The sequence below is a fragment of the Calonectris borealis genome, chromosome 1, assembly GCF_964195595.1.
Source record: "Calonectris borealis chromosome 1, bCalBor7.hap1.2, whole genome shotgun sequence".
Classification (NCBI taxonomy): Eukaryota; Metazoa; Chordata; class Aves; order Procellariiformes; family Procellariidae; genus Calonectris; species Calonectris borealis.
The window spans coordinates 79953810-79976421 of NC_134312.1; the positions used below are offsets into that span (position 1 = coordinate 79953810).

Genomic DNA, 22612 nt, shown 5'->3' on the forward strand with positions numbered 1-22612 from the left:
CAACGGCCCTGGGCTACTGAACCACTCCGTGGTACTTGCTGGACATACGCTTTTCTTCACCTAAAAGATATGCGTAACCAGGTAACTGTGAGGCAGAGGTATCCTTAACTTGCCTTCTTCTGTTGTACTCCAGATAGATAAATAAATGAGCTGTACTGGGCCAAATTAAAAATTCTGTAGTTACAGATTCTGCTTCCCTTTTAATACTGAGTGTACCCCCCCTCCGGTTCAACGTTACAAGTACTTAAAGGTAGGGTCATTTCTGAGAGCTTTAAATGATTCTTCTATCGTATCATGGTGGCAAAGATAATGATTATGAATAAATGAGTTAACTGCACTTTTCTTACAGGGCACCGAGGAGGTTGAACAGGAGGGAAAACAGCTCGGGGCACCAGATCCTCCCCAGCACATTAGTGGGTGCATCTCCCACTCCCAAGACAGACTTGCGTGTCATACAACTGAAAGGCACATTCTCATTTAGATGGGAACTGCACTAGCCAGGCTTTTAAAACCTACTTTCAAGCTAAGAGTTAAGATACAACCTGTTGCAAACATTGTGAAATACAGGAAATAAAAAAATGTTTTAGAAAGACATTTGCTGGTATAAATATATTATGTGATCTCACATAACTATGTTGCTTTTTTGTCAGCTTGATTATAAAACTACAATTTTACGTGCTGTGGTTCTCTTTCTAGCATGTCTCATCCTCTTTACAGTTGGGATACGCCTCCGTTATTTGTACAGAGCAGACAGATACACTACAACTTTTAAAGTCGGTGTGTCTAACATGAAACTGAAATTTAATACCAACCATTTTAAATAAGTTTAATATCACTTTCTTTGAAAGTGTAGTCTCTTGTTACTGCAAAAAAGGAATCTGAAATGTTGCCTTCTGAAATGTATCTTTTTTCCCACAATTAAAGATGTGTATGTATTTTATGGCTTAAAGCACCTAGAGCTTGAAAAGGGTGCTAATAGGCCCATTATTGCTCCTTAGTAACTGCAAGAAATTCCAGTCCTCAACAGAGGACACCAATAGGTTCAGAGGTTCAGAAAAAAAGAGAAAGATTTTAGGACACTCAAACGTCCTAAAGAACTAAAAATAACTCATTGAAATAACGTTGATTTCTTTTAACAGACACACGGTTCATTCTACTAAAATGATCAAGTTTAGATATTGACATACGACAAATTACATGGATGGAAGAGCTGAGAAAAGAGGAGATGTTAACCAAGGCGTTAACAGGTTCTGAACCAATGACCAACAAAAATTTGAGTAAATAACGTGATCTGGTGGTTAGGGAGCATTCTAGACATATTCTTAAGGTGTGTGACTAAGTGGTTTTACATCAATGCCACCTAAATCTTCCCTGTAATTAAGACAAAGTCAACACAGATAATTGTGAAGCTAATTTTTGAGCTAAACAAACTGCTGTTTCCCTAACAATTTTTTACCATTTTTTGACTGAAACTATGTTTCTGAAATCCCTATTCTAGCTGCAATTTAATTGCCCAGTTCAGGAAAGAATTGAGCTTATTAATGGAACTTTTCTATTTCCAGATTAACTGATGTGAAAGTGAAAGGGAAGTCATCTTTACTCGTAAAGCATAAACTAGGTGTAGTAAGGGTCCTCTCCTGTTGCTGTATTGACATGGAAGATTGAGTGGGAAGTGACTGCAAGTGCAAGTGACTTGTCAGTATCTTTTTTTCTTTTTATTATATTGGTATTTTATTATAAAAGCACTTACCTTCAGAAGTCTTAATGCTGTGATAGTAGAGATTATAATCTTGAGGAATCTAGATATTTCTATGGGTATCTGTGACATTTTCTTGTAACAGTTTTATTTTAGACTTAAAAATAAAGCTTTTAATTCCTTGCCTACTGTAATCTTACGCGAACAGCACTGTCAGGTTAACAATTGGTGTATACTGAGTTTCTTGGACGTATACTGAATTAAACCAGATAAATCTGTCTCAGATTTTCATAATGCTGTAGGAATGTCAAGAACAACACAAAACATTAAAAAAACAAATGTGAAAATTTGGACATGGTTCCTATGCTATATGCTGTTTAGTTTTTTACTATATGCATTTTACACGGTGACAACAGGCTTGTCTGTCCTTCTGGCTCTTCAACACCTTAAGGCCATACCGCTGGCACTGCAATCGCTGCACGATGATGTTTGAAGCCAAGCCAATTGTAAGGAAATGTGTTACTGTGTTCTGTAGTAGCGAGCTGATGAAGGTCACTTCTTTAAAAGGAGCAACATGATAGTCTCCAAAAGGAGAGAGGAGAAACGCCAGCCAAAGAACTGTCTCTCTTGGTCCTTCAGTATTTATGTTCTTGTATCCATTTTTTTACAGGGGAAGGATTTTTGTTGGGGCTTCCTTTTATCCATATCTTCTTGTATTTCCAAAGGAAAGGCCTTTAGGTTTTCATTCACACAGGGGAGGCAGAACCTTTTGGAGTAGAACAGACTACAGTCCTGTAAAGAAAATAACGTTATTAGCAGGATACACAAAATGGAACTGCTTAAGTTCCAGTCTCATTAAACCACATTTATGTTCAGAATTCTTCTAAATTTAATCCTTCTTCTAGGTTGAAATATTCCAGAAATTTTGCTTCTTCCTATTCAATAATTCTAACATCTGGTTACAGCTAACTGGGTGAAAAATAAAAACTGGGTTTGTAACAATCGCTAACCAAATCAACTATCGTGTTGCTCCTTTTAAAGAAGTGACCTTCATCAGCTCACTGCTACACAGAACAGTAACACATTTCCTTACAACTCGCTTGTCCTTCAAGCATCATTCATGGTTCTCCTGGCATGATCACTAAATTCCAAACAGGATTTAATGGGTAAGCGGGAGCTGGTGTTGCTGATGGATTATTCTTGGAGAGTTAAACATGAATAAAGGCATCAGTACGGATGGATCAGGACATCCTTCTGAGAGTAATGGATTCCATGGGTTTTACCTAAATAGTGGAAGTTCTCCTCTGAAGTTAAATCTTAGCTTACAAAGATTTCTCCCTCCTGGGAGGATCTTCCAAGTTCCTGCACTGGTATGTGACACTTGAAGTCTCAGAACACTCTTCCTTGCCAATCTCCACAAAAATGGCCTAAAGGCCAACACAAGTACAAAGAACGTAGACCAGGGGCTGTAGGCTCTCACAGACTTTAGCTGCATCTTTTTCTGTAACTCCCCAAAAAAACACTCTTCTTTCTATTAATCTGTGTGCTTGTGCCCTAGGAGAATACTAAAAAGTATAAATATTGTATCAATACCATAGAGGTGTCCAATAACCAGAATAGCTACGTGAATTTAATTCGTCTGAGACAATTCAACTGAGATTTCGTCCATTACCCACCTTTACCTTGAATAAATGTACTCGCTGATTAAAAACTGATGGCAAAGTATAAAAGCTGTTGTGCGCAACAAAGATATTTTCCCTGCCCTTGAAGTGGAATGACACTATGATCTGACGTATTTTGTTCACAGTTGGTTTGGTTAGCAAGTGTTACAGACCTAATATTTATTTTTCAACCAGTTAGCTCTAACCAGATGTTAGTTATTGAATAGGAAGAAGCAAAAGTGATGGAATATTTTAATCTATTTGCAGTACAGAGTTTGGACAACTGGAAGAGAAGCTTATTAATGTATTATTCCTTTGCCCTGCGGTGAGACTGAAGTCCATGGTTCTCCTGGCGTGCTGATCGCTAAATTCCAAATAGGATTTAATGGGTAAGCTGGAGCTGGTGTTGCTGATGGATTATTCTTGGGGATTTAAGCAAGAATAAAGACATCAGTTTAGATGGATCAGAACATCTTTTGGGAAGTAATGGATTCCATGCGTTTTTACCTAAATAGTAAAGTTTTCCTCTTGCCATGGTCATTTGCGGCTGGCCGTTCTCTGGGGGTTTGGCTTGGATATTTCTGTGTTTCTGTTCTTGCCTTTGCTTCCTATGTCACTATCTGGACTTCAGCAGTAGATTCAGCAGATGATTATATCAAAATCACAATCAGCCTGCTTCTGTGCGACTTTCAAGCCTGAGGAACAACTTCTCTTCATCTATTGTCCTTTTCTGCACTGACTGCGCCTTCATATTCAGAGCTAGTGTGAGGCCGTGGTCTCTGAAAAGCCCTGGAACTGGGTTTCAGTTGCACAACCTCCAGAGCCTATTGTTTCTTGTCTCTTGGTATCCTTAATACTTTAAGCTGCCAATTAAAAAGGGAAGATTAGAGTTTAAGTTGGCCCTGCTATTCTTGTTTGTATTGCAAAATGGCACACGGCTCCCCCCGCCTCCAGGTTCAGTTCATGGAGCCACAGGGATGGACACTACACCACCGGGCAGCCGCAAAGGAGGGGAGAGGCTTTTCCCCCGTTCTGCAGATGGGGAACTCCGATGTTAAGACACAGCTCCTCACAGCCACACAGGTGCTCAACTTGCATTCTTTTAGCTGAAATGAGTTGCCAACTTTTGCTGATTTTGGCCAATGGGACTTACGCAAATCATGAATATGAACCATTGCACATCTGGGCACTGGGTCCATGTACCCTTAGTCCTCCTCTCTGTCGTGGGATTATTCAGCCTAGCTGTTGTTTTAAAGCTCCACGAATTACACTTATTGTGTATTGTCAAGCCCTTCTTTGACCATTATTCTGATAGGGTTCTGGTTTTAATCGGATCATGACTAAGGCATGAGGGGGCTATTTCAATTTCAAACTCCATAGTCCAATTCAGGCAAAACTGAGCTGCCAAAGCATGCTGCCGGAGTTTATTTCTGTTTTGACATGGATCATGTCTGAAAGTAATATATACAGGGATAGTATCATTACCACACTTGTAAAGGAAACTCTATGTAAAGGAAAGGTTCTGCCTAACCGTGTCCAGGATTGACCCCGCATGACTGGAAGTTGAGTGGAAAGTAGCTGTAGTATTACATTTATCACTTAATACCTACAATCATGTCCAAGGTCAGTGTTTAGCCACTTTCTGCTGAGGTGAGCAGCAAGGGATGAAACTTGCTCCCTTTCATCCTTTCTTCTCCAAAACCCACTTCTTTTCCTATGTTTAGTAAGTGTTGCAATAAAAAAGAAATAACTGTTTTAAATGACTAATATGGTCAGATTATATAATTTCCTCTCCCCTTTTCTGAAAGGGAAACAGGAAGAAGGGCACTCGACCTTCCTAAGGACTTTTAAAAGCATTTTTATTTTCTTCCTTTTTGTGGGGTTTTGACATGTTTCAAGACATTACAGATAATCATTCCGGTTGGACCGGAAATAATGGCACTTACCAATACACTGTGCTAAAGATTGGTTCAGTAGGGTAACGTACCCTGCAAGGTGATTAGAGTAAATTAACTGAGTGAGACTTAAAAGAATATTTGAAGAAGCGAGTTTATGAGCATTATACAGAACAGTTGCTAAGTCTTGACTGTCATTGGCACAAAAACTGTAAGAGAAGACACCAGCTAGCACGGGTTGTCTCATGAAAAGCCTAAAATCTGAACTGTATCTAAGCCTCCTTAGATACAAAAGCTAGCAAATTAAATCCAATCCCTTTGCCAAATCTAAGGTCAGAAAAGTCTTAATTTTGCCACAGGTTAGTCTAGTACTATTTTGAATTAACATAAAAATGAAAGCAACCTGTCACTGAAAACTTTCCATCAAATTGGTCCAGCTTCCTTGCCAAAGAGGCCCTAGAAAGCATGATTTTCTTCAGCTTCAATTCTTATAACATTATGGGAGCACTCAGCGCAGGGCTGAGTTGATCTACTTGGGTCAAGCACAAGCAGGAACCAAAACCAATCCACAGAGATATTATCCTAACTTTGGCTCTTTCTACTGCCTTGGATAAGTTTTTACTTCTCTGGACTTTCCATTTTCCCTACATGAAAGAGGAATAGTATGTGTTTACCTGCTTTGTGGTGTGGGTGTTTAAAGCACTAATTATCATTTCTGCAGATCTCTTTCAATGTTACTTAAGCAGTATTGCTAAATACATTTTGAAACCATAGTCATATGTGTGATTCACTATCGGGCCTGGCCAGTTTGGTAAGAAATTCATTCTCAATTATTTACAATCAAGGTTTTGCTTTGACTGATACGATCAGGGGAATCTGGAAGACTCAGATAACAAGAAGTAAATGATTAACATATTTCCACAATAGGCAAAATAGGCACGAATGTCAAAAAGATTAGAAGAGGCTTCTATTAGCTCACTGCTAATATCCTTTATACATTACCATGCCCTAGATTAACTGAAACAATTAATAAATCTTTTAAAAGAAAAAGCCCTACCTTCATTCAGAAATGCACACTGTGTGGAAAGATACTGAGAGGCATATATAGAAACATTATATTTCTGACAGATTGAACTGCCAGACTTGGAAATATCTGTTGAATCCTTCCGAAATTCAAGACACTTCATTTGGGAATGAAAATAGCTAACTGTCCTCAAGTTCGCCCAAAATGTGTCTGAATTGCTAATCCTCTGCTTTTAAAAAGGAGGGATAAACCTGACGTGTCAGGGCAGGAATCAAGCTCATAAGCCCAAACTATCTGAGTAGCTGCACTTGCCTCTTCCTCTGGCTATGCTTGGGAGTCAACTACCAGCCAAGACAGGGACATTGTCACTAGGAAGACCTCACTCACATGTGCGCTTTGCCACCACACAACTGCCTTGAGCTACTTGGCTCTGGAAACTTGAGCCCAGCTCCGTTGAGCCCAGACATAACCAGGGAGCACTGGCACTTCATCTGACTCCCACGTAGTCCTCAGGTAGTTCCAGAAAGGAAAAAAAAAATCTCAGCTGCAATCTCTAGTCTCACCTTTTGGTGATTTTCATTCATTTAAATGACAGAAGAGACTTCAGAAATAGGAAACAAATCTAATCAGGAGAAAGGTGCTATTGCACGCTCCTCTTGGGACAGTGGACCAAATCCATCCTTGGTGCTAACTCCCTGCAAGTCAGAATAGCAGCTAAACTTGTCCAAGCGTGCCAATTTCCTTTTGGCTGTGTCTGTCCAACCCTCTAAATTTTATCAGTGTAATTTGACCCTTTGTTTTGCTCAGGAGAATTTCCTCAAGTCCCCACGCAGAAACTAACTGGCATTGGCATATGAGCTGTCTCAGTTGCCCAGATGATCTCACCTCATGCTCTGAGGAGGCCAGAGGTGCTACTCTGTCCCACCAGAACTGTAACTGGCCACCAAACAGGAAAAAAATTTCTACATCTTCACAAAGTCTTTAGCAGGTCTGTTTGGTTTAAAACTCCCACTACTAGCTACTTGCAGTAAGGATCATGTCACTGGAGGTGGCCCCTAAGCACTGCGATTACAGAATGGGCTGAAAAGGCTGAATTTGAAAACTGCTAAAGCTGACACTTAAGACCGAGGTGTGCTCTTGCTATAGCTCATGCTATTAGCTGTACTCTAGATTTAAGCACGTTACTCTAGGATAGCAAACAACCGCTTTGAAAGAGAAGGCCAGGATCTGGCTGCTATTAGGGCAATGGTGTCTGGTATAACAAATACAAGCCATTGTCCCTGTAAACAATCAGGTGACGTCTCCTCATGGGTTGAGTCATGCATGAGTCCTGACTACTGCATGAGTCCCGAGTCTCTTTCAACCACAGAATTGGCGTGCCGAGGGAAAGGAGTGGAACCTAAGTTTTCTCAGTTCATTGTACTGCCTCAAAGAAGCACAGTACAGCCTCCGGACGCTGATAACTGTGTAATTACTTGTCTTCATTTTTGCTTTGAACTCACAGCAAACAAAGGGGCCAGTTCTGCACTGAGGAGAAGGAATTAAGACAACTGTAATTTTACACCACCTTTCTGGACCGCACTCAGATTTCATAGTTTTAAGGTTGCCTACCAGCTGCTACTCAAATTCATTCTTCTTCAGAGAGCTACCATGGCATTGCACAACTCCCCTCCCTGCTCACTTTTCTACATTAGCTTTTGCAAATAGGATGGCAGCCCTACGCTATGGATGCAAACCAAACAAACCATGGATGTTTATATTCCCTTTACAGAAAAAAAAAATCTACTGTTGGTATAGTACGATCTACTGAACTTTAAATGTCTTGAAGTGATTCTCCCTTGCGTTTTCTTGTGCTGAGAAAGTGGAAAAGAGCACTTACTGTGTTTGTGAGGCTGGACTGTGCTCATCTGTAAATAGAACACTTAAAGTTGCTGATCATTTTCATTGAATACAAAGACCTTTATCTGAGGGAATCAACAAGAACATACAATTAGCTTGCCTTAAAAACGGGCTGTTTGGGTTTTGCTGTTTGGTCTTTCTCTAACAGGTCACCAGGACTGGAACAAAAAGAAATGATTGAAGAAGCTTGTTTTGCTTGTTACTTACTGTACCAACGCACACTGATCTGCTACACAAACTGCAATGAGAGCCAAGGATGAGGAATTTGTCCTTGTCAGGGGTGAAAGGATCCTTCATGACATAGCCTTCTTCCAAAAGCCTGTAAGAGAATAATTTCAGGCTTTTAAGGGAAGATTTCACAGTATGGGAGAGCTGAAATGGGGAAATTGTGGAGGCTGAAAAGGAATCAGCCCTTTCTACTTGATTTGCTCAGCCTGGTGTTGTACATGAGGCAATGTAGCAGCTATGCAGCTCCCTTCCTCTTCAAAACCAACATTGTGGCTGCCTTCAGTCCTATACTGCACTTTCTATCTATCTTCCAAAATTAGGGCAATTGGTGATTATCTCAACGTTGTCTTCCTAGGTTCTTCTCAGTGCTCTACCTTAAAGTATTTTTTATCTTCATTTTTATGACAGGCACTCCTGTGCATGGCCAACTTCAGTACCTTGTTAAGTTATCACTTCAATTGCACAGCTTTTAATTAGAAGTTCTCTTCCAAAGCTGTGTGCATGTGAGTATAAAATAAAAAGTTTTTACTGCTCTTAGTTATGTCACTGCTGTAAAGCCAAGGTTCCCACCTCTTGCAAGCAAGAGCTACTAGCACAGAACATTACAATGACCTGAAATATGCTTACTTTATGTCACAGACTGTACTGTTTGCTTCAGGGTATTAAGGGAGTGCATTTATTAATAATTTGGCAATCTGCTTGGGAAAGACTAAGGCCTTATTCTTCCTGGGAGCTCCAGGCAAAATATTACAGAAGTCAGTCAGGTGTCTGTCTGCGCTGGGCACCCTGCAAGGTTGGCTTAGTCTTGGGCTTATATCAAACTCGGATTCTGCAGTAATATGGAGTACAATACATATTTAAAAGGTATTCTGTTAACTCATACTGCCTTCTCCTTGTCTACATACAGACACATACACACGTATGTGTCGGCCTGTGAGTGTATTCCTTTTTCCTTTTCCTCTATTCAAACAGAAAAAAGACGGTATGGCTCAAGCCTTCCACTGCTAGGAAAGATCAGGCATCTCAACATGGCAGATCACCTTGTCAACAAGAGTCCTAGTGTACAAAGACTGGATTATCTTTGCAAAGCTCCCCTTGCAAGATTCACAGTCTTAATGTAGTCATCATCAGTGCAGATACCTGGCCATTGTACAAGCCTTCGTGTCTGGCGTACGTTTCCTGCAGCATTGCATTTAGGACATGTGAGTAGACCAGAAAGTAGGCCAATAAAGACAATATATAAACCTATTTCTTATATGCATGTACAGAAGTGTTATGCTTCAGCATTATTCTTTTGCTTTTTGACTCTCAGCAATCCAAATAAAGCTGAGATGTTAACACTGAGCTTGGATAATCTAAAGTTAAGATTCATGTTCAGCTTTGATTTACACCTTTTACGAATGGACCTGATCAAAGGTGGGCCATTGATCTGCTGCGTAGAAGAGGGAAAACCAGCAGCACCACGGGATGTGGAATGATGAAAATACAGCTGCCCAAGACCTGATCTCAGCCCAGGCAGGTGGTGATCAATAGCTGTTTCCATTAGATAAGAAACTGAGTGGTCTTAGTGAGTGAAATGCTGAGTACATGTCTGAGTTCTGGTGAGTTCCTGACCGTGTTTGCCTGATGGGTTCATTGACCAGGACGGCCTCAACAGAGCTACTCGTACATTTAAAGCTAAGTGCTTTGTTTTACGGGGAGTTTAATGTCTGCAGACAAAGTCGTAACTGCATAGTTTCTGGTCAAACTATCCCTACTTGGCAGAGATGGAGAAGGCTTCAGTCTCCTAAAGTGTAAATATGCACTATATTTCCACACACTTTAATGTCATACAATCTGCCAAAGAATTGCCTAATTCATGCAAAAAAGCATTGCTGTTCAAAATTCCACATCATGTCAAACAGCTCTTAAAAAATGTTTTTATCATATGTATTTAATTCGTGCTGTGTTTACATGTTGCCCAGCTGACACAGCTGTGAGGAAAGGGCTATTTCCAGAAATGCTAGGCTGACAGTCAACAGTATTCTAGTAAAAAAATATGGTACAGGTAAATAGTAGGGTGGCCAGTGGGGTTAGGAAATAGGTTAAATACAAATCTTTGTGTGGTATTGAAGCAGGACGGGAAAGTTGATTTTTGCCTTTGCTATCAACACTTCTTCCCTTCGGGAAAAAAAGGTCACTTTAAGTACCAAGCCTCATATTCAGGGGCAATACGGCATGTTATTGGGCTCACGCAGTGCACATATTGTTCCACAGTACAAGGCTTCTAATGCTCACAGCATAAATGAAGTCTGTAATATGAAAGACTGTACTTACACAATAGAGCGTGTGTTTGGTGGCTTCTGCCCATAGTACGTATATGGAGCTGTTAAGCCACATAGCTGACATGTGAACTCTCCTGTAGGCTGAGCTTCTTTGGGAGCATCCATCTTTAAGCGACCTGCAAGAAACACAAAAATCTTTCAGCTCCAAAATGCAGTACTGGGAACATGTCTGCGAGAAGATTAAACAGATGTGGGACATCTGGCTATGCAAATTAAAATCCAATGGAAAACTGACTGTTGCAAACCTTCATTAGTAAATCTTTTCTCCCAAATCAAGTTGGTTTCCCATGTCCCAGTTAAATTTCAAAATTCCTTAGATAGGTTTAGAAATTGCAGCTTAGGAGCCTAACTATAAAAGTTCACCTATTAATTTAGAACTTGATCCATAAAATAATTTAGGTAACAAAGTATGTGGCTGTGACTGGAAAACCTTTTGCTCAACTGAGGTCTACACTCCCTAAGTGCTTCCCAGAAAACGACTCCCTATCTGCTGTGCAGAATCCCAGTCCGGTTCTACCATGCCTGTCTGCTCCCACAGACTGCATTGGGAGGGGGTTTGGGACCCTGCTCAGGAGACAGGTACCAGAAAGGTAGGTGTTGCAATTATTTACTATGTCTTTTTCTTTGCTTCTGGTTCACCTTCGAACAGAGTTTTGGGAGCTTAACCCTGGCTACCTGTTCTTACCTGGCTTCCTATGGAAATAAGGCTGATGTAATCACCCTGTGCCTAGATAGAGCGTTGGCCCATTCAAGCCACACAGGACAGAGGAGGAGGCACCTTCAAAAAAGTTTAGGTCCTATAACTTTTATGAAAATAGGCAGAAGAGGAAGACTCTGTTTTATCCTCATGGAGGATACCCATATATTTTTATAAATCAGAGAATCTGCACACAGGAAAGCTACTGTCCATCTGTCTGAAAGATTTCAGACATCCATTACAAAGGCGTAGCTATCAGTCACGAGATATAAAACACAGAAAGCCATGCTTCATCAGCTTTGGTGCTTACAAGATGACTTGTTTAAAATCTTGGCCATTGATTCACATTTGGAGCTTATCCTTCACAGATACGACTGTAGCCGAGAGTCACACCCGGGGGTTTTCAAAAAGCATGGTGTGGCAAGTATGCTTTTAGGAGTGATTTTGGTATGTACGCATAATCAGATCAAACACAGCTAACCATGTGCATGCCCAAAATTGCACGAATCCATGAATGAAACATGATCACTTGTTTGCAAGCTGGGTAGCTTCGCTCACCTGCACTATTTTCTTGAACAGACACATTTACCTTGCAGTTAGGAAGAAAACTCAAGCTTTTAGCTAAAAGCCCTCACACTTTTCATGGCATGCAGTTTTCTGCTGCAAACCTGTCGGGTTTTTTAAGTGAAGCGGAGCTGGCATCAAGCTGTTAGGAAGGTGAGCGCTAGGAACTCAGATTTGGGCAGGATCTCAGCAGTCAGGTTGTGTGTGCTCACAGCTGAGCAGACATACAGCCTGCCAAAGGACAGCAGGTCACTCCCACTCTTCTAGCTTCGCAGCCGTACCCTTCCCCTGCAGAGCTGATTCAGTTCACTAAGGCCATGTCTCTATTTCTGTTTTAGCTCAGCTCAGAGGTTTTCTTCAGGAACAAATTGCCTGACTGTCCCCGCTTACCACACTTGGTTTGCATTGTGGAGCAGTCTTAAAGCACACAAACCGGACAGCTGCAGATGAAACTAAACTGAAAGACGTGCTCCAGAAGCACACCTAATACACTCCAACCTGAATGCCCAACTAATGGCCATTCAGTCTACAGGCTACCAGGGGACCTGAAACATAGAGAGTGGGCAGCTGGTATCCAACACCAAACACCTTGGTCCATGGTTTCACTTTGCATCACACTAGTGACTGATGTGGTAACAAATACAAGAACTACCTTTTTTTTTTTTTCTTCCAACGTCTCTTTTTTTCTTGTTTTAGGGAACTAAATTGGCTTGCAGAGGAATCCAACAACTGCTAACAGTAGTACAAGGTAAGAAGCAAAACTGCACGGCCAGGGGAAAGGGAGGGCTGGGATGAGGGACCTGTATTTCCCTCTTTCAATGACAGTAAGCTGCTATTTCTGCTCACTCTATGTGGTGAAACTGAATCCTCAGAGACATATGCTGCTAAGGTGAATTAGGGGCAAGGTGAAGCAGAGCTGTGACTACTTGTCTTCTAACGTTCCAGAAGAACAGGGAGCCCCAAGATCCTCAGAGGTTACAGAGGCTTCATAACAGAGACCCAGTTCAGAAAGCCCTAGCCTGTTAAATCCTGAAACTTAATTTTGGGAATAATCTCCCTTACCCCATCATTCCTTCACCATCAGCTTTTCCACCGCCATTCCTGGCATTTCAGTAGTACAGGGAGTTCTTCAAATGTAACACAAATGGGGCTGGGTACTGGTTTAATAAATAAATCCAACTCATGAATACCTTAGGCAACTACATTTTTTCAAAAGTGATGTAACCTTTGGATATCATGTATTTTCCCTACCTCACAGGGATGCTTGAGAGAATTTAATTAACTAAAGTGTTTTCAGATTTTGCAGTTAGATATAAGGCATGTACATGCTACCTGTTTCTCCGTGCATTAAAACTGGGATTTTTCAAACTATACACAAACTCAACTAAGAAGTCTGATTTTTGAACCCTGCATTTTAGGTTTACCAGATAAGTCCCACAAACATACTTAAATTTACCTTTTCTGTAGGTAGTCAGTAGCGGTACCAAGACACTCACCTGTCTGAATGAGATTCAGTCCCAAACATTGTATGCAATTTTTTGTAATCAATCTTCTTTAAAAAGGGGAAATAGTTAACCCCACAAAGGTAGAGTACGGAAAGTCACTTGAATCAAATACAGAAGACCATCATGGTGATCTTTTCTTTCAAATAAAGCAAACCACTAAGAAAAACAACAAAAAAAAGAGTATTTCTGGCAGTGAGGATCATAGACTTTGGAATGAACGTGTCCTGATTCCAAGTCAAAATACCAGCCCTGGGTTCAGAGCTGACATACGTTAGATATAGAAACACCTGCTCTCTTATAGACCATTGGCATGTAGAACAGAATCTGTTCAGTGACTACCACTGGGAAGGAATGGTATCTATGTACAAACAGATTTTTGGCTATGCCAGTTGAAAAGCATATGATCCTGCCTGCAAGGATGAATTTACGATGCTTTCCATTTTACTCCCAGCTTACAAGTCACTGGTATCAGCTGTACCAAGTTTTATTTCACTGGGAACATCATTTGTCCTGAGAGCTTGTCTACACAGCAGCACTTGGGAAAGTTAAGGTCACTAACTCAAGGTGTGAAGTTAATACACATGCAGATTTCAGGGTGACTGCTCCCATTCAGAAGTAAAGTTTGCTATACAACAAAATAAAGCCATTTTCCTTCTGAAGAAAGAAATTTAATTTAATGGCAGATGTAATAAACTTTTAGTTTATGCATGTGCTTCACTCCTTTAGTCTAAACCACCAAGCAGACAAGTCCTAAGATGCACTCTCTCACAAAGCTTCTAGTACTTCCAGAAAGCTCGTCTGCAATTAAAGAACTGTTATCTTTATGTCAGATAGCAAATGCACAGAAGTAATTCTGGGATAAAACCACAGTCGAGACAAACATTGGCTTATCACAAAGTAAGCTCATTGGTTTGGCCCTATACACCATCTTAGCAAGATACCTGATATCACAAGTATGACAAGGTGTCTGCCTCCCTTCCAAGCAGATATATGAAGCATGAGCGAGAACTCGTTTCTCTCTAGCATTCCAACAACAGGATGAAGGATCTCTTGAGGAGATAAAAGTCTAGGGCATTAATGCTTTCATAATCATGACAAGCAAATTTGTAACCTCAAGTAACTCAAATCATCACCAGTGCTAACACTGGCTTTTTCTCTTTTCCTTGAAAATTCTTGAAGCAGCACGCTGTCCCAGTAACATGTCAAATATCTGGCTGGCTGGTATGTACTGAAGAAGTCTTTTAGAACAGCTTTTTTAGAACTGAATTCTGCCCAAGTGTTTGCCATTTTGGCTGGAAGCCGCAAGGTACTTAAACACATACTCACTTTAAGCACATGCATAGCTCTTCTGAAAAGAACACAGCTACCCACACATGCTTGATTACGAAGCAAACACTGAACTAGCACGCTCAGCAGAAACCTGCCAAGTCAAGCCCAGAATGCTGCAGGACGTGTGTGAGGTTGGCCCACGTGTCATGGCGAAAGGTAAAGCACGCAGATTAGAATGCCATACTAAGGAAATAATTGCAGTAAAAGAAAGGTGCAGGTTAGATAGCAGTGCTGTAAGAATGCTTCTCCATGCTGTGACTGATATATGATATGGATGTGGGGGAATGGCTCTCAGTGCAGTTCTCTAGGGACTCCTAAAAACTTCAGGGCAGTTCTGCTCAGAGCATTCTGCTAACAGGCCTGGAAGGCATGCCAGAAATAATAAATCACCATTAAATTGTCAGGGTCAGTGGCAAAGTAGTGGCACAGATAAGTAATCTGATTTTCTTTGCTTCAAACCTCATTAGCACAAGTCTTTACAATGCATAGGTTAAGCCCCTCTTAAACTCCACAGGAGACTCATGTATTTCGGAGTCACTGATAAACTAGAGAAACTATACAAGAAACAAACTGCCTACAAACAGATGTAGACTTTGATTTGAAAGGGTGTCAGATAAAACCAACATTGACACATCTTTAATCCTCTCCAATTAAACCCATGTTTCTTTTTCCTGCCAAGATTTTCCTGCAGTATCCACTGTTGATGATGATGACCTATTAAAATATTCACAGCTTGATTCTCTATGGGAAGGAGCGCTCTCTAATAGACGCGTAGGAACCACTGAGTTCATAGCCTGGTAAATGCCAAGTTATTTTGCAGTGTTTGGTGTGATATAAATTCAAACGTACTTCAACACCAGGAATGCGCTCACCTCCTTCAGAAAAATGATCTGTTGCCTAATTGCTTAGGTAATAGATGAAACAGCAGAACCTTCTTACTTGCTAGTTAATCCCCGGGTGAACAACTCTCTCCCTCCAGTTCCTTCATGTTATTGCCCTGAAGGCATGTTTAGGTCACCTGTTGGCTGCTTCTCTGCTCTTCCTTTGAGGTGACTTACCTTGGGTTCAGCGTAACAAATTAGCCCGGGAATGCAATTTCACCAAGCGTGGCCATTTGAAACTTTTACCCTTATTACCTCTCCCAAAGACCACTTGATTGAACTGAACCTTGCCTTGTTGCAGCAACTTCTCCCTTCAGGCCAGGTGGATTGTGCTGGCATTGCTATGCTCTCTCTGCTCTGAAGGAACGGAGACCACTGCAGCACACAGGCTTCCCCCTAAGTATGGGTCATATGGCAGGCCCCAAGCCCTGCTTTTTAACAACAGCTTGTGTGGACTCCCTGTGGCTGTATGATAAACAGCCTAGGTGGTCACGGATGTCAAAGCGAGCATGTCTTCTGAACAGTTGTAGGGAATGTTTCAAGAGGGTGTGTCAGCAGAAGGGGAGGAGGCAAGCAAATCAAACCCCTTCCTTAGGTAAAAAGGCTTTACGAACACAAGATGAATCTCAAAAAAGCATCTACTGATGCATGATTTTAACAAAGCTGAGAAACCAACACTTCAAAAAATCCAGCCCAAGTACTCCTTACTTGAATATGGCAGGCAGGCAGCCAGCTCTGAATTAAACAGCATTTAATAAAGAAGAACCTCAAATTAGGTGAGAATTTAACAGCTTCACACGGGAATGCTGCAACAAGGCACGGATTAACCGGTATATACCACTGTCCTCTAGTGGACACACCGGCACTGTGCAGCCCCGGTGACGGGCAGCATCACTGTACGAGCTGCGGGGAATTCTCCTTTCAGCACCTCAGTGGTTCAGAGTGGCTCAGTTGCAAAAGCCCAGCTACGTGGATCACACAGTAAGATGAATGATAGAATAAAATAAAAGCAAGTTGCCCAAGCATTTATGGTAGAGGCCATCTCCATGTCCGGCCGCAGAGGCACAGCGAATGGTGGATCTCTTTGCTGTGTAACAGAACAAACAGTCCTGGCAGAGGAGGGAAAACTACAGTGTCACTAGTTCTTCCTTTCCTCCCCCCCAAAATTAATCTACGGTCATATCTGGTTTTCTGCTCGATCCCCCTCATTCCTGTTTCTTCTCCTTCTCTTCTAACAGGCTTTCCTAAGCAGAGTAGAAAGCTTATCACATCCATGATGCGTTCTAACATTCTATATGTAAAATGGCCTAGAAATCAAAGGAAGGCAAAAAGCTTGTTGCTCTTCTCACAGCACAGTTACAGGGACTTACTGGAGAGGAGGTAACACAGGAGATCCAAACACTGAAGTGTTCACATCAGTTCTGGATTACAGTTATTCCTTGCCAAAACAGGGAAACCAGACCTGAGGTCTGATTTCATTAAATCTCCCTTCTGGTATAGCCACAATAAGTAAGAATGCTATGGTCACAGGTTACCCCCTACGCTGAACTGATTTTGTCTTCCTTCCAACCTGTAGCTCCCTATTATAGCTTTGTTAGATTAGTATCCATAGTGGGGAAGAATAAGACGGTAAGGCTCTATTAATATATAAGTGATGATGATTCCTTTTAAGTTGTCCTTTCAGAAAAGTTATGGAGGGCCACACATGTACCATTGAAAGTATCAGCTTGGTTAAGCACAATCTAAACTTAGTACAACACTTTCCAACACAGTCTAAAATTAGGAACACCAAGATTTTGTGGAAATACACAAGGAGAGGCTTACACAGTGTTTTGGGAAATAAGACACGGCAACTTGACATAATCCTGAAAGAAATAAATATAGCTTCAGTGATTTATCTCCCTACAGAAAGCAAAGTTGGTACTGTAAGGAAATACTCAGCCCCCACTACGTGGGGTTGCATGTTACAACGTGCTTGCTGTAACAGCCAGTGCCCACTTTCCCCTGTGACCAGCAAGATGTTCAGCGTTAAAACACTTGGGGAAGAGCGTTAATATACTTGGGGAAGAGAATTCTTTCCAGTAAAATGTGACTGAGGCTCTCAGTTTGTTAAGACTGAGCTCAAGTTGAGGACTGCATAACGAAGTAAAGCAAAACCTTCAAAAAGAAAAGAAAACACGAAACTACTGGAGGGGTGTGGGGGGAGTATGGGGTAAAGAGTGTCAGCTTCAAGAAAGCCTGAGAATAAAGACCTGTACCTACTATACATATACTTTGTCATGCACATAGCCCCACACACCTTCTTACAGGCATGCCCGTTTCCTCTGAAAGACATGTTCCTCCAGTTTTTGTTATCCCAGCTATTGTGAACAGCGAGCATGAGAAAACATCTCAGAGAGGTATTCCCAGCATGTTTGATAAAGCAAAGAAGTCCACTGTCACTCAACCCTTAGAAAGTTTTCATTTCCAGGGTACTTGCTGGGAGTTCTGTCCCAAGAATTTACAAATAGGTGCCTTCACACCTTCACACGGAGGTCGTTTCGATTTTGCCCCTTTGATTACAGTTTACAGTGGAAATTAGTCCTTCAGTCAGGGGCTAGCAGCTTCAAGACTTCCTGACTTACACATATGGTAAATTCCTGTTTTCTAGCCATGTAGCAATATGAAACACGGTATGTGAATTCAGCCAGGCACAAACACTGTGAATTTTTAGCATGTTTTCAGGTTAGCCTGTTTGCTCCTCTCAGAAAGACTTTGCTTCCCAACCAGTATTTTGATTACTTTGTGTAAAAAACATGCAGGTACTAAGGCTGCACTTACTTCTTTCAACACCCAATACTCTCATCAAATAGGTATCAAGGCACATATACAAGAACTGCTTCCATAATTTTCTCTAGGACACAGAAAAATTAAACTTGTTCTCAGACAGTTGGAGACGTATTTTATCATAGACAGCCAGGCCATTTCTTTTGTGCATGCTCTGCAGTCTGCACAGCCTGTTCTCCAGAGCATGTGTGTTTATGCTCTTCCCCTCCAGAAGTTCTTTTGGACAAATTTACTGCTCTGTTCATCACAGGTAAAACAGGAAGAAAGCGGGTTTTTCACGTGTGACAAATTTCATCATGCATGGAGATGTGTGGATCCTAGAATTCACTATAACCAGAGTGGACTGCTCCTACTGGGTCATACGCTAGGAGGGCAGGCATGCAAAATCTTTGCAGTTCTGTCTTTTTGCCCAAGTAGCTCAAAATCCAGTGAGAATTAGCAGCATCCTCAATGTGTCACAGATATTTAAGTAACTTTCCTTTGGCTTCAGATCTCCGTCTGTTCAGCAAGCATAGATAGGTCTGACTAAGATTTCACTGAGGCACTAGAGGAAAGTGTGGACTGCAGAGTGGAGCTAATTAAGCAGCAGAGTTGATGGGGTCTTGATAGAAATTTTATATGCCATATGTTTATGTTAAGTTTTTTAAAGTACTGGCTATAGCTAGAGATAGATAGATGAGGCTTAAAAATGCTGTGATGTTTGTTACAAATTTAAATGCATGTTTCCTTTTTGCATATATGCATACCTCTAAGTGTGGTTATTAATAACTTTACTCAGTGTTAGGAAAGTTATGACAAAATAAATGGACAGGTGGGGAAGAAGGCTTAGTGGAAAATTACTATGGTTATTATTATTATGATGATGATGTAGTTAGAAGGAGACTTTATAGGAGGCAGCACAGTTCATGTGTTAGCTGGCCAGTAAAAAAGAAAACAGAAAGAGCAGGTGAGAAATGCTTTCACCAGGCATTGAGAAAAGCAATGCAACAAAACACTCACTGATCCACTCTTGCTTTATCCTGGCCTAGGGAAAAAAAAAACAAAAAACCCCAAACCGTTGCAATCACATAGATAACTAATTTCTTTCTTAATCCAAATCTCAGGTTTGTGCTTATCTATTGGGAGTTTTGGGGCTCTTCACAGCTTCTTTGGTTTATTGATTTTTGTGCCAGTAAAAGCACTGCTTTAGCGAACAGGCCAGTGCACAGGTAATGTACAGGCTAGAAAGTTTAGCATCTCAACAAGCCTGGGGAGCAAATCCCCATTCCACGACAGGTTAACAGAGGAATCCATATCTTTTCCTACCATTATCATCAAATAAAACTCCACTTTGGTCAGAACACCTCCAAGCAACCTGCATCTGTGCAGGGTAAAACTTTCAGGGGATCCTCCACTGTTCTTGATACATCTACAAACATGACAAGGTTGTATATCTTGACTCTACTTGAGGCAAGGCATAAAGTGAGGCAAAACATAAAGTAATGCTCTCGTTATAACTGCTACTTTGCCTGGCAAACTTCTCCCTGTTCTTGGTAAATTAGGCACAAGGAAAACAACATTTTTGACATGGGCTCCTGGAGAATAAGGTCTTAAATTTTTTCTATATAAAACATTTTAATTTTAAAGATATAGTTAAAGTAGTGCAACATTTTCATGTAGAATTAGTTATGCTGAAAAAAAGGGGTTCATATCAATACAACTTTAAAACTATACCAACTAAGGGAAATTAATCATCACATGGTATCTTTGCACTGGTGTATTTCTAGTGGTCCCTCCAAGGTGGCACATTGGTAATATTATAGCAGGGGAAAAATCCTAACTGAAAAAAACTTAACCAATGCACAAACCCACAAGTACTGGTGTAACTAACTACTAGTACATAAATCCAATTCTTTGACTCACAGATGCCTAGAGGTGGAAGACAGCTCAAGAGATTATTTAGTCCATCACACCCAAGGCACAACTGACTTAATTTTGATGGCATTTTGCAGGGTTTATAAAGACTCTCCTATCAGCCCAAGTGCCTTAGAGGCAAGTAACAGGTCAGCAAGCAAGTCTGGATTAAGTGTGAAGGAAAGCCACATGATTAACCTCTCTCCTTAAGCAGAGAGACCATTTCTAGCATCACTGAGATATGGAGATATTTATTGGGTTCTCAGGGCAGACTCAGAAAGAAACTATGGTACCCCATCTCTCATACATCTTGGAAACTTCCTACCTCCCCCTCATTTTTCAAGGGGAGTTGAATACCTGATTGTTTCCATGGTTCTACGGTCCTCCAAGTCCAAAGCTGTGATCCCAAAAGCACCTCGTTCAAGTGCAACCTCATACTGGAAATGCCTACATATCAAAGGAAATAAGGGTTTCCCCTAAGTTCCCTAGGCTCCTTAAAGCTCCTTCTTTGTGTATGTCCAAAAGCAGTGCCCTCACACAGCTCTGAACTTCCCTGGAATCCTCTCCACAGTCCCCTTCAAGGCTGCATCCTGTAGCTCCAACTCCCAAACTTCCTCATAAAAAGCAATCTGTGGCCACTACATTCCATTAAACAAAGAATATACTTTATACTAAAACCCTTGCGTAGGAAAAAAAATATCAGAAAATACCAGCTTTGGATCTGGATCCAGAACCAGAGTCTCCGGTTAAGCAGCCACCTTGGTCACCAGGCTACTCTCAGGATGCTCACGCTCTCCCTTGACCTAGGCTCTTCTCACCTGTGCTCCTGCAGTTTGAAGGGGAGAGTCCCCCCACCCAGTGTAACTTATGCTCTAGCGAGTCAGGCACTCCGGAGGTGGGAAGCGCAGACTTGAAACCTCTCCTTCTCCGAGCCAGGCAGGGGGCTGAACACTGCTCCCCCACCTCTGCAGCAAGGCTTCCCCTACTCGCTGTCTTCCGTGACGGGGAAGCCCTGCGCCCTGCCTCCGCAGCAGCAGGTGAGCCCGCCTGCGTCCCGTCCCAAGGAGGGCTATCGCCACCCGCCTGCCAGAGAGGGATCCCGACTGGTGAGGAGAAAAGAAAAACCTTTTCCCGATCCCAGACGCGCTGTCTGCTGAAGAGAGATTAAAGATTCGTCCGTGCCCATGCCCCTTTACCAGCCACAGTGCCCCCTACTAGCGGGAGCTGCTCCCGGGGGGCTCGGCCTTCCCGCGCTGCCCCTGCGCTGGGGCCTGGCTGCCAAAGGGCCCGGCCCGCGGCCCTGCTCTTCCTGTTTTCGGGGCGGGGGGGGGGGGGGGGGGGGGGTGAGGAAGGCCGCAGCCTGGTTCAGCCAGAGCCACCCGATTTCTGCCCACCCGAACTGCGCGGCACCCACCAGGGCCGCCGCCGCCACCCACGCGTGGCGACAGGCGGGTGACCACCAGGCCGCTTCCTGCTCTCCCGCGCTGACGCTGCGGTGTCAGGGCCCAGCGCCGCTCCTCCTTAAAGGGCCAGCGCCGCGGGACGCCGGGGGCCGAGGGCGGCGCGGCGGCAGGTGGCGCTGTGCGCCTGCGCGAGGTCCCGCCCGCCGCCTCCCTCGGTCGGCCGGCTCCTTCCCGGGGAGGTGAGGGGCCGCCGCGGGCAGCTGCCGGTCACTGGCCCCGATGGGCCCGCATCGCGGTGCGGGACGGGCCGATCCCGAAAGCCCCTGGAGTTCAAGGGCGGGGCAGGCGTTTTGGCTTTGGAAACGGCAGGTCGTGCCTGGCCGCGCCCCGCGCAGCGAGGGGCAAGTGACAGAGGGCCGATGGGCAGCGCCATGCCGTGAGCCGTAAGGCTCCCCATAAACTCATTGCATTGCGAAGAGCATGCGAGATTTAAAAAAAAAAAAAAAAAAAAAAATTCTGTGGTCTGTTTGTATTCAAAGTGAACTGCCTGGAGGGTGACCCCAGCTTTATGAATAAGAAATAGGGGTTTTGACCAAGTTGACCAGTCTTCCCGGTTGACTTGGACAGTCTTCCCTTACAGGAGGTCACACAGTGACCAGCATGCAGGTGGAGTTCAACAATACAGAAGTCTATTAACCCCCCCAGGCTATATATCGGGATTTTATAGCCCACGGTTAACGTCTTCCAAAGGGACACTGTAACAGTGTCTTCTGCATACAATTGCAAT

General features: G+C 42.5%; 1 protein-coding gene across 3 annotated transcripts; it reads right to left on the reverse strand.

Moving 5' to 3' along the window:
• Positions 1 to 1704: 1704 nt before the first annotated feature.
• Positions 1705 to 22569, reverse strand: CDPF1 (cysteine rich DPF motif domain containing 1). 3 transcript variants are annotated; one of them, XM_075162287.1, is made up of 4 exons: positions 21548 to 22569; positions 10720 to 10843; positions 8383 to 8494; positions 1705 to 2488 (listed from the first exon to the last, which is right to left on the reverse strand). In XM_075162287.1, exons 1-4 carry the CDS (start codon positions 21606 to 21608, stop codon positions 2339 to 2341), a joined length of 447 nt encoding a protein of 148 aa, XP_075018388.1. In that variant the 5' UTR covers positions 21609 to 22569; the 3' UTR covers positions 1705 to 2338. The 3 variants fall into 3 exon arrangements, with proteins under 3 accessions (XP_075018388.1, XP_075018378.1, XP_075018399.1); XM_075162277.1 differs by having other exon boundaries at positions 20780 to 22569; XM_075162298.1 differs by having other exon boundaries at positions 21837 to 22567.
• Positions 22570 to 22612: the final 43 nt, after the last annotated feature.